This window comes from Pseudophryne corroboree, chromosome 7 (genome assembly GCF_028390025.1).
Source record: "Pseudophryne corroboree isolate aPseCor3 chromosome 7, aPseCor3.hap2, whole genome shotgun sequence".
NCBI lineage: Eukaryota > Metazoa > Chordata > Amphibia > Anura > Myobatrachidae > Pseudophryne > Pseudophryne corroboree.
Genome location: NC_086450.1, coordinates 81320604 through 81333420, shown reverse-complemented (window position 1 = coordinate 81333420; position 12817 = coordinate 81320604). Strand labels below are relative to the sequence as shown.

The window sequence follows — 12817 nt, the reverse complement described above, 5'->3', positions numbered from 1 at the left end:
ATGTTTGTCAATCTAACTCATGTTGACCTGATGAACCACACCCGATTCAACATGCTATTCATTGTTAGTTTTTGTATTAAAATAGTTTCAGCAAAGACGCCTAAGCATAATTATATATTCCAAACACATGGTATGACTGTCACTGTCCAGTTGTCTTCTGTATTTATAGACAGCTCGTAAAATGCAGCCCTTCTCAACATTCCGCACTTTTGCTATTTTGATCCATCATCCAGAATAAACTTAGACAGGGAGCGTAGCCTTACCTTGTACAAGGAGATAGCATGATGTGCTAATTGTGCCAGCCTCGTTGGCAGCTGTGCACGTAAATCGTCCGCTGTCTTCAGCAAATGCCTCACGAATTACGAGTCGGGAAATCTCTTCTTCAAAGGTGATTTGGAAATCAATTGAATTTTCAATTCGGTAATCCTCACGGTACCACACCACAGTTGGTGAAGGGTAACCAGAAATGTTACACTCCAAGGTAACAGACTCGCCTTCGAGGACTGTTACATCTTTCAAGCCCTGTTTGCAAAAAATATATATATATAGTATAATATAGAATAGCATATATCATGCAAGTAATAATTAAGCACATGGACATTTAAAACATCCAATTAATTTCCATATTTATCACCACCTGCGTCAGACTTTTGCCTATGAGAAAACAATATGTTAAATGTTTCGATGCATTAAAGTTTTCATTTAAATTCTGTTTAATATTCTGCTACAGTAATACTGTATAAAATGGTGGCTGCTTAATCAATTAAATATTCCTTCACAGGTGCATGAAAGGGAAGGGTTATTCTACCAATATATATGTTTATTCTAGACAAGAAAAGAAGGAAAAATACAGTATTTCCCCATCACACTGAAAAAGATCAGCAATGAGATTTGAATAGTACATGACAACAGAAATACAGAGATCTCAGTTTGCATATATTTGTAAAGATATGATTGAGCCGCAAGGCCGCATCAAGGAATCTCTGTTTCTGGCTGTCCCCGATGCTAAGTAATAATAGCAGCCACTCGGGGTCATATAATTGCATAATGTTATGCTACATGATAATACATTGATAAATCTATTAATATTCTGCTGTAACTACTTGCCCAGCTTGAATATAATAAGTTAGGTTTGCTTTGAAACTTTTTTTTTTACTGCCTCCTGCAAACTGAAACCTTCTTATATATATATATATATATATATACACACTATTGTATAACAGTCAGTCATCTACCTCTAGGAATAATTAAGGAGCCACTACCTCTACTATTTCCACAATTCGGGATTAAGATATAAGATAAATATTGGATGAGATCCAAGTGAAGCTCTAGGCATCATTCTGAAGCTGTACTTACAGTAACTATAGTTGGTGGAGACATGGGAGCTTCTGCTGGTCCAGGCACCCGGGCTGCCTCTTCAGCCTGAAACATATGGAATAGTGTAAGCTTTTCTATAGGACCAGTTTCTAAAAATAACCATCATTCGAGAACTGGGGTAAAGAATTTCTTCTGCTTATGGTCATGTTAGAAGCGTAGAAAAGCACTATTAATACTCCTGTCAGTAAGGAGCAGTGAAGAGTAAGGAGATATTGTTGATGAGCAGGGAGAAAGACTAGTTTGTTATAGCTTTTTCACTATGATAAGAACCAAAGAAGAGCAATGAGTTTCTGGAGAACCAACCTCATAGCGATACTGAACTCTTTCTTCACGCGCTAAACCGCCTGAAATGCTCACACTTATGTCCCTTTTCGTTTCAACATCAAAGCGGCTTTTATAAGCATCAGTCGTCTCTACCAAAGGAAAGGGTTGGGAGATGACTTTTTCGGGCGGCGCTTGAGGTTCAGCTGGCTTTAAATGTGGAGCCCTCACTGGCTTGGTAATCTTCTGCGAAGTCGCCGTGGTTAACTCTTTTTCCAGGCTCGCTATAGCAGATCCTGCAATGGACACCTGAGCCACCCAAGAGGAAATCTGTTACGATACGTTCACGTTTCGGTACATTTTAAAGATGCGCCCTGCTTTCCCCCCCCCTACATTTTGTTTCACGTTGGACAAAAAATCCTTGTCAGTCAATCATTCATATGGGTTTATTCCTTTCGTACTTTGGTTTAGTGTTATATTTTGGTTTCTTTTCAAATATGTACAATTATGCTACACTTATGCATATGTGATGGGCTTCAAAACGGCATGTAAGCCAAGAAGCAACTAAATATATTTAGGGGGGTGTTTATAAAAGCTTGGAGAGGGATAAAGTGGAAAGCAATAAACAATCAGCATTTAACTCTCACTTTACAGGCTGTGTTTGAAAAATGACAGGAGCTGCTTGGTTAGTACTTTATCTCTCTTTATTATCGCTCTCCATGCTTTGATCAATACCCCCCTCATAATCATATGTACCTGGAGACTTTTCCCAGTAAATTAACGACTTACTTTACTGTAGTACTTTTCCTATTCAACTGGGTATACCTATTTTTAAGTTGCCTATATATCAATAAACCCAATGGTCCCATTGCAATTTAAAAATCTAACTCGCCGCCTTATTCTGAACATATTGGAATATATTATCATTGCACCAGGGCATTTGCTTCAATGAGCAGCTGTCCCCTCGAAGCATAACATTGTTATCAGCGTCAATTCAATTAAATTTCCAGTGACTTGTTACTGGACACCACCTCAATATCTGTCTGCACATATACCATCTATTATTGATGTGGGTAATATTCCAGAGCACCTCTATGAAGATTTTGATCTCTAAGAGGCTCATTTATGAATGAGTGATAAAACTCACTGTGAATGATAAAACTTGTTGTGTATGATAGATGGTGCTCCAGCCAATCAGCTCCTAGCTGTCATGTGTTCAGCTCCTAACGGTCATGTGTTTGAAAAATGACAGTTGGAAGCTGATTGGATGGAGCACCATTTATCATACGCAATGAGTTTTACCATTCACAATGAGTTTTATCGTTTGTTGATAAATGGGCTCCTATGTGTCTCCACCCATTTCATAGCCATCATCAGAAATTGAATTTCCCCCCTTATGGCGGGATGTAATGAAGTCCGAGTTGGCCAAAGGTGCGTGTTCCAGGCCGGACTTGGAATTTTTTTTTAAAGTGCCAATCATTTACAAGGCATTGCTTTGTCTTGTACATGATTGCTGCGTTAAAAAAACATCAGAGTTTGTCCGGGAACACTCACCTCCAGCCAACTCGGACTTCATTACATCCTGCCATAAGGTGGGAAATTCAATTTCTGATGATGGCTATGAAATGGAGGCTGGATGTAACTTCATTACATCCGGCCCCTAGACTCCAAATGGCATTGTTAGGGTGTGTACACATGGTGAGATATTTTCTTTCGATTTTGACTATATAGTCAAAATCGCAAGAAAAGTTAGTGCAGATCGCAAGGTAAAAGTCACCTTGCGATCCCGATTCGAGCCCGATGCGCGGCCCTGCCAGGTCGGCATCACAAGAAAAGACAGACTGTGCAGGCAAGTCAATCCTTGTTAGATCGGTGTACTATCTAGTTCATCTCACATGTCAATGACATCTCACATAATCCAAAATCTCACATAAGCCAAAATCATAAGCACACATAGTCCATATCTCAAGAAAAGTTAGTCAAAATCTGTGCTATCTGGGCTCCGGGGAGTTCAAGGGAAATCGCAAGTGAAAATCGGACATAGCAAGGATCTCACCGTGTGTACACATCCTCTGTGTGTAGAGCCTCACACTGCCTTCCCATATTGTGATATATACTATTGCTGTATATGAAGAGATTTTGGGGGTGATTCTGAGTTGTTCGCTCGCTAGCTGCTTTTAGCAGCATTGCACACGCTAAGCCTGCGTTTTTCCGCACACTCCCATAAAACGGCCAGTTTCCGACCAGAAACACCCACTTCCTGTCAATCACACTACGATCAGCACAGCGATGAAAAAGCTTTGTTATGCCATGAGTAAAATACCTAACTTTTGTGTAAAATAACTAAGCGCATGCGCTCTGCGAACCTTGCGCATGCGCAGTAAGCGACTAATCGCATTATAGCGAAAATCGGCAACAAGCGAACCACTCGGAATGACCCTCTTTGTTTCAGATCAAAAGCTCTTCATAAATATTGTAATATAATATTAGTATGCAACACTGCCACCAAATGGAAAGGCCATCAGAGGAACTTCACCCGCCAAAAATGCTACTTGAGCCTATGACTACTAAGTTAGTCAGCATTATACAATATAATGGAAAAGTACTACAGAATATAAGATTATTGTCAGAATTATGGGTTCTCCTAACAGACAGTATATGCATTGTAAAGTTTTCTGTCAAACACGAAAGGAATATCTTCAAAGAGTATTTATTTTTCCAGGCTGAATAAACCTAAATTGTCCATTAAACGCAGCTGAGGAAAATGAAAGAGCACCTTTAAATTGAGCACAGGGAGGGAAGCACTGAAGATTTGCCGCACACAGAACAGACAGGACAAGTTGAAACACCAGAAAACAAAGTAAAGACAATCAGCCGAGGGAGTTGTTATTTACAGAAAAGGGAAAAAATAATAATGTAAAGGCTGTTTTCTTATATATTAAAGGAATATTGCAGCTGAAATAAAAGTATATATTAAAATACAAAATATGTTAATGATCAGACTTTTTAGTATGCAGTAAAACAACTGCAACGTTAAAGAAGATAAGTATATATTTCCATTTTGTTATAGTAATATAAAAGACGAAGGGCCAAATGTAATAGGCTGCGAGTTGCGGCAAGTGCCAAGATTTCAGCATTCTAGCCGCAAGGTTTAAAACGGCATTTTTAAAAAAAGCAAAACCAGGTTGGTTTAGATATAAAAGAAATAAACAAAAATTGCCACTTGCATTTGGCCCGAAGATGTTTTAATTAATTTATATTTAGTTCCAGTTTATTGTGTATGTCAGGCATAAAGTTACAAATATCCATTTGTTAGCGCAAAGCAAATTAATAAATGTATCAATTAATCTAATTGGAATATAAGCAATTTACATTGCATTTGATTCAACGGTTTCCTGTGCGTATATATTAAATGGATATTTGTGCCAATATTTGTGACAACATAATGACAATGGTTTAGTGAAGCCACAAAACCAATAATGTAGTGGAATGTAGTATCGTCAGTTGTGGCAATATACGTTGCCTGATATACGTCACTCAGGTCTTACCTCATGTACATGCTCAGATTTAGGTACTGTAACCTTAGCAACAGTAAAATGAGGAATTGGTGTGTGGGGGAGAGTTGGCTCCAATTGGACAACTGGTACGGTTGGAGGTTCTGGAATTCTTTTAATCTACATTAATCAATAAAGTTTTGTTGATGTTTGGATCACATACAATATAAAACGTAATATTATCAGAATAAAAATGTCTGGGCCTAACCTGTGGGACAGGTGATGGAACAACCGGTGATGGAACAATAGGTGATGGAACGTGTTGGACAGGGAGAATTTTTGGTACTGTTGGGACATGGACTTCGGTAACTTGTATGGGTTTAGTGACAACTTGTCGCTCAGGTGAGAAATCAATGGTTTTTCTAGCAGAAACATGCTCTCTGTATTCATATTGCTGAGCTATTTCTTCTGCATAACCTTCTTCGGTGTATTCAGGTTGTCTAACACGGGCAAGATCAACTGCGGCAACAACTGTAGCCACAGCTCCCGCTTTCTTCCCAGCTCCAATCTAAAGACAACATTGACAGAGTTCATACAAACCTCCACGGGGAAAAGATGAAGAGAAGGTACAAAACACTTGCAAGAAACATGGAAACAATCAACGGTATAAATACAGCACATTCACTATCGCATTGCTGGAAGGTATGACTCAGTCCACTTGCACTGCAGAGGGGACGGGGCATTGATGATGCAATTTGCCGACAACTGAGTCATCATGGCCTCACTCCTACCAGAGTGATGAAATTATTTATGGCAAAACACCACTGAAGCGGGGCCATGATGAGGCAAATTGCGTCGCCATGCCCCCTGCTTTTGACACCTAGATCTCCCCTACAAGGTTTTGGAAATGTGCTTCTTTTATATGCTGCAAAACAAAAGGTACAGTATAGAAAGTATCTAAAATGTAATTTAAAGCACTTATTAAATTGGTGGTATGACAACGCCACTTGTGGCTTATTTTTGAGTATTCTTGGAACTTCATTAAACATTCCACTTTGTTCTTCAAACTAAAATAGGATTTTTCTATAATAATCTGAAAACATGTATACATTTAAAACACAGATACACAAATACATCACGAAAGATAACAGCTCATATAAAACAAGGCCAGCTCCCTGTTGTTATATGGCCAAACAGTAATAGCATGCGGGTGGTTTGCAGGTGCAAGATCGCAAAGGGCAAATCATAAAGAGTGGAGTGAGAAGTGGAGACTAGAGAATGAAGTGTCCGGTGGGGAGGATGATAACGGTGCGCCGGATGTGACCACACTGATGTTACCTCCTCCATCTCTGCTGGCCCATCAGATATGGCTAGCATGTCTTCTTCGAGAAGAGTCCGGCTCCGCGCTTGCTGCACTGCGGCCAGAACTGTAGCCACAGCCAATACTTTCTCTGAATCATAAGTCATCTGTGCGGCCATCAAACGTACACATTAACACACCCATTTAGCCGCTTGATACTCCAAAATAAAAGGTTGCTTGCATAAGATCACAGATTGTTTCAAATGGTCAAAACCTAAATCCATACATACAGTTGTGGCCAATGCCAGAGGCTGTTTACCTGATTTAATTCTGTGCCGGAATTTGGAGATTCCTTTACAAACAAATACCCCACAGGGACGTTGGTAACGCCAGTGGCACTGGTCACAAGATTTTAGTTAGTAAACATTCCTTACAATATGACTAGATCTTTCAAAAAGTAAATCATTAAAATAAAACCGTATGTATTATCCTTTGCAGTTCTGTCAATAGGAGACAGGGGTTACGTGTTACTTGCGCATATCCAGCAGTTGAATTCACCTGTTCTTGGACTGCGTGTATTTGTTCACGCTTGGTTGCAACACCTTCTACCGTCCTTGTGACTGTCTCTTGTCTGCTTTTTTCGCTGGACACAACTACAGCGCTTATAGAAGTTTTCTCAGCTTCTTTCCTTACCTGATATTTACAAAAGAAAAGTTTGGCTTGTATTAAGAAAAAGGAAAAATACTGCTGAAGATGGCGAGCAGAAAAATATAAATCAATGGATGAATGGGTGAGATGGAACTGAGCATGGATACGCATGTTAAATTGGTGAAGATGATGACGCAATGATGAAAGTCAGTGAAGCGTATGTAGCAAGCTCTAGTTATGTTTTTGCCGGTGAAACAGGGACAAGCTGGACTGGGACGTGACTATACCTAAGTTCTTTAGGGGGATTTTTAGGGATTTGCAACATCAAGAAAAATTTCTCCACAAAAGGAAAGGGAGAACTAAATTGTTGAAAAAGTAGCTTAATTAGAAAAATGAGCTGTCAATCCGGGTCCTAAACAAAGGTCCCATATCTGGAAGCAGATAAATCTATTGACAGCTTATCTTCCCAAGCGATGACACGTCACTTGACATCATTCACTACATCATGTGACCCAGAGATGTCCAGCTCCATATACGAGGTGGTAGAAAGGTTACTAAAGCCTGATGTAGGGGCCTGTGGTAAATACCTCCCAGTCTAAAGGGTGCCAGCCTGCCCCTGGTTTAGCTGCGTTCTGCATTAAATGCTATAACAGCTTGGCTTCATTTTCTACCTGTTCATGGACAGGCTGTATTTGCACTGCAGACACTGTTGTCCTTTTAGCAGACACTTCAGTCGGAGTAGGTTCTCTCACTCTGGCCAGGTCAACAGCAGCAACTACTGTGGCAACAGCTGCTGTTTTCCCTGTCCCGTGCACCTGTATCAGCCACATTAAAATACATGTTTCACAAGTAAAATGGAACAAAACTTATGTTCAAGTCAACGATGCAAATAAGAATGTATATTTCTGAGCAATCATTTATTATTGTTTTACCTTAAATTCTCTACATTAATCATTATTTTAGTGGCAACGTAGACTTATGTCATTACCTCTTTGGCTTCCATTCTGGTAGTTGTCACCTGCGTCTTCTCTTCCCACCTTTGCTCAGTCTTTATCTGTGAAGCTGTAGAAGACACAAATACCTCCTGCTTCCATGGGGGCGGAACCTCAGCACCAGCCAGTGTCGGGGTACCTCTTGCAGGGGAAGGAGACTTCACTGATCTGATCGGAGAGCTAGACAGTCCTCTTCCAGCCGGAGAGACTGACCTAATGGTTATATGAATGTATTGCTGTTTAACTCACCAAAAGACATGAGTTTATACATAGATGGAGGAGAACATTTACAGTATAGGAACATGTTACCTAAAGGCTATAATCAACTAACTTTGTTTAGGTACGATTTATCAACGCAAGAAAATCTTAGGGGCATATGTATTAATATGCCAAGCAATCAGCTATTAAAGTACCTTTGATACATACAGAGGAGTCCTGCCTAATCTTACTCGCTATTGCGGATCTGTGTGCTGCTGTATTTTACAACCACTTTTGCAAGCATGCATCATCTGTGTTAGTGTGTGCCCTGCTCACGGATCCAGATGGAGACACCACACTCAGGGCCCCATTTAAGAATGTTACTTAATACTGGAGACATCATTAGATTAGTATCACAGTAATCCTATAAAAAATGTTGCCAGTATTTAACACAATCTACCACTCCAGTAAGGTCCCATGGTCTCCCTCCTTCTCCTATGTCCTCCAGCCTAATACCGCTTCAACACCACAGCCCGGGTCACTGAACATGGGTTTCAAGCCGTGTCACAACAGCTTGAAACACGTTCATACAATAAGCTGGACACGGGATATTGCTGGTGCGTCACCTCTGTCAACGCTTGGAGATGACTGTCTCCTAGCGTCACTGAGCCTTCCATAGGGTTTAAACAGTACCCAGGTCAGATGACCTGGGGGTTACACACTCACACTGCCCTGTAACTCGGGTCTTTCCCAGACCAACCCGGGTTGGATTCCCAGGTCACTGAACCCAGTCCAACCCTTTTGCATCCAAGTTGCAAGCGGAGTTAAACTGGCAATAACCCAGGTTTTTGCAGCAGTGTGACAAGGGTATAACTGAAAGCAACGGGTCGCTGGTTAATGTGCTTGCATGACGGCCATCATTGCATTTCCACATGGCGCTAATAAGCATAGTCTGGAAGACTTAATTGAAACTGGGAAAGCTTTTGCTTGATCCCAATGGGGACTGCACTGCTAACACCATCTATGCTGTAGATGGTGTAAGCGGTACTGTCACAAACAGCGTAAAATGTACTGCTGTTTGCTAAATACAAAATGGATGCCTTAACTCCTTTAGCAACTGATTAAGGATTATGGCCCTGAATCAGTAGGAGTTGCAAGTCTGCTAAAATCCAGTTTTCAGACACCTGCGCTTGTCCGAAGCGAGCATGCATGTCTGTTAAAGTCCACTTTTTGGCCACCTGTGCATTTGCAGCGTGCATGGACTTTCAGGATTACGATCGCATCCCAAAAGGATGCAATTGCAATTTGGTTGACAGCAGCGGGTAAGCGGCAAAGCAGCGTTAGGGGAGAGTGGTCCGGAAAACACAGGTGTATCCATACTGTTTTACGAGTGGCCGCATGATGTCACACATTTGCGATCGGTAATTAGCATGCTGGGTGACCTTTCCCTGTGCTGGGTGGCCCCCATCATGCGATCGTAAGCAGTTGCAGTTTTGCTATTTTAGCAAATCTGCAATTGAAGCTGAAGTAGGCCCTATGTTTTGTTTTGTTTTAAATGCAGATTCATTTGCAGGTCCTAGCTCCGCATTAGTAGGAAGTTGGAACCTTTGTGCTATGCACTTGTTTCCATCTGTTCCCCTGGACAGAGTGCACACCCATACAGACCTTGTGATAGCAGCTGTAACATTGTGGATGTGTCTATTTGCATTTGCTCCTTGTGGAAAGGACCTGGATGTGACATCAAGTGAGGGAGGAAATGGTCTTCTGCCCTTACAACATGTATTTGTTTTCTCCAGTCTCCATTTGTTGTACATTATTTTGTTGTAGCTATGCTGCATTGGACCCTCGCGGGCTCGCTACGTTTCAGGTACAATGTCTCGCTCCACTTAACTCGCCACAGGTTACTATTCCAAATACTTTGTGACATGGACCCAGTGACTTATGGGAAAGGTCCTCTCAACTAAGGGAAACTAGACGCTACCGTAACATTGTAACAAGTGCTTAGTTTTCTCTTGTTACTGTCAATACATTCACTTTGGTTTGTACTACTACTGTTTATAACTGCTGAAAGAACCTTATCTTTATTACATATAGCAGACTGTTGCATTAACATACTGTTATCTTTTCAAAACAGGGGACACCAACACGTCTGCATGTACTTATTTTATTAATGAAAGACACATTCTAGTAGTTTCTCTTTTCTCTTATATCATGCCCTGGCATGTGCACATCTAGCAGGAATCTATTACAGGCGCCAATCCACGCTGAATTGCATCATTGTGGCCCTGCCCCCAGCTATACAATGACAGTAAGTATATTAGCCTAGAAATGCCCAAAAAGTATTTATCTAGAACACAGGTTCTCAAACTCGGTCCTCAGGACCCCACACGGTTCATGTTTTGCAGGTCACCTGTAGATTTTTCAAATGTGACAGTTATTGCTACACAGTGCACCTGCTGGGTGACATGGAAAACATGAACCGTGTGGGGTTCTGAGGACCAAGTTTGAGAACCACTGGTCTAGAAAACAATGGTCTGCTGTGTTTTTTATCTTTATTTTTTTTCAATGCAGAGCAATATTTTCTTACTAATAATGATTATTCCTTTTTTACGTACAAATTGAAGGGGGTTTCCAATTCCAAAGCCAAACAATGTCTGAAATGCACATTGGAGTGTGTATGTATTATGAATATAAACAATGGAACATTCAGGGACATCTAATTGTATGGGCTCACTAGGTTAACTGCATAAGGCCCCATGAGTCTAGAGGCCTTTGAACAGGGGCAAACTGGGCACCCCAGGTTGGTGAATCTCAAGCTTTATGGATGGTAGGCAGGTAGAGAATGCTTGCCAGCCGCTCTGATTGTGAATTACATCCATCAGAGTGGCGGAACAGCCATACAGTAAATTGCTGTCAGCATGATGATTGGTGGAAGGCAGGGGCTATCCACCAATCAGAGTGTTAACAGCCATTCACTATATCTAAGCATGTGGAGTAACAGTGGGGGACAGCAGGAGGGGTAAGAGGGGAAAGTTACGATTTTATAATAAACAATATTCCTGTGAATGGGTGGGCAGGGGCCCCAGTGCTTTGCTTTGTACAGGCCTACAATGCTGTTAAGATGACCTTGCACAAATATTGTGAGTGGTGTGAAGTAAGAGGAATACAGCATACTACAAAAAACTACTATACATTATTTTCAGTGTCTCTGCATAAAAGCATATATGAAAAGACATTTCTATTCACACTGAGAGATAGACATTAAATTATATAGCCTGTTGGGCAGCAGTTAAAAGTATACATTTATTACTGAAATAACCTATACATGCACTGATGAAAATGCTGCATTCTAGAAAACAACCAGGAGATGGCATTAGTGTAATACTTAAATGAATGCAAAATAACTAGTCACTTACTGTATAAATTTACTATAAAACTAATCAACAAATATATTTATACACAAAGCAGCTACATTTTCTGATTTGCATTCATGACATCATCACTTTGACACGTTGCTTTAGTCGGCTAATTTGTGGCTCTATTGTTATTATTATTATTATTATTATATTTAGTAATAGTAGAAGAAGTACTGTAGTAGTATTATAATAATAATAATAATAATTTTATTTATATAGCGCTCTTTCTCCCATAGGACTCAAGGCGCTTAACAGATACATAGCATAATATAGTACAGGAAATAATGAAGTACATTTTCATAAAATACAGAAGCATGAAGATACTAAAAGGGACAATTATGGGAATGCTTGAGTAAACAGAAAAGTCTTGAGTCTACTTTTGAAGGATTCTATAGTTGGGGCCTCTCGCACTGTGCGGGGAAGTGAGTTCCATAGAGTCGGAGCCGCATGACTAAAAGCTCGACCCCCTGATGAATTACGGGAGATTCTAGGTACTGCTAAAAGTCCTTCATCTACAGATCGCAGTAATCGAGTGGGGCAGTATGGGGTCAGAAGCTGTTTGAGGTACCTTGGGCCTTGGTCATGTAATGCTTTGAAACTCAGTAAGCCAATCTTGAAGATGATTCGCCATCGTACAGGCAGCCAGTGAAGGGAGTAGAGGATGGGTATTGTGTGAAGCACCTGGCTGGCTGACAAGGTTTGCTGGGAATTGTTGTTCCACAACAGCTGGAAAGTGCAGATTGCATAAACCCATATGACAGGATTATGAGAAATGTATGTGTTGTTTTAATTCACTATATGAGAAGCATTTTAGTTTCCTGCTATAAGTTACAGTATTTAGTTGCTGGAATGATAGGAAGGGAGGTAAAAAATAATTGGGGAAATTTATGGAACAGCACCTTTTTGGCACTTCATAATCTGCCGCACATTGCCAGCGATTATTATCCCCAAACCGCGGGGTAGTTAATGAAAATAGAAATAGGGTATGTGGCAGTTATAAATCCCCTAAATGGTGCATAGTTTGCAGATTGGACTAACTGCATGCTAATACTGAATGGAAAATATCCAGTTTTTATTAGAGATGAGCGGGTTCGGTTTCTCTGAATCCGAACCCGCCAGAACTTCATGTTT

General features: G+C 40.6%; 1 protein-coding gene across 29 annotated transcripts in view; it reads right to left on the bottom strand.

Annotated features, from left to right (window-relative positions):
- TTN (titin) overlaps window positions 1-12817 on the bottom strand; it is a 302099-nt gene that overhangs the window by 262750 nt on the left and 26532 nt on the right. For 26 of the 29 annotated variants that reach the window (XM_063933349.1, XM_063933371.1, XM_063933359.1 and 23 more), the window contains exons 7-14: window positions 8069-8285; window positions 7752-7895; window positions 6991-7125; window positions 5401-5700; window positions 5187-5312; window positions 1681-1947; window positions 1357-1422; window positions 264-522 (exon numbers count right to left, since the gene is read on the bottom strand). In XM_063933349.1, coding sequence (XP_063789419.1) covers window positions 264-522; window positions 1357-1422; window positions 1681-1947; window positions 5187-5312; window positions 5401-5700; window positions 6991-7125; window positions 7752-7895; window positions 8069-8285 — 1514 coding nt within the window. The remainder of the gene's footprint in view (window positions 1-263; window positions 523-1356; window positions 1423-1680; window positions 1948-5186; window positions 5313-5400; window positions 5701-6990; window positions 7126-7751; window positions 7896-8068; window positions 8286-12817) is intronic. The other 3 variants (XM_063933358.1, XM_063933363.1, XM_063933365.1) reach the window with 3 other exon arrangements.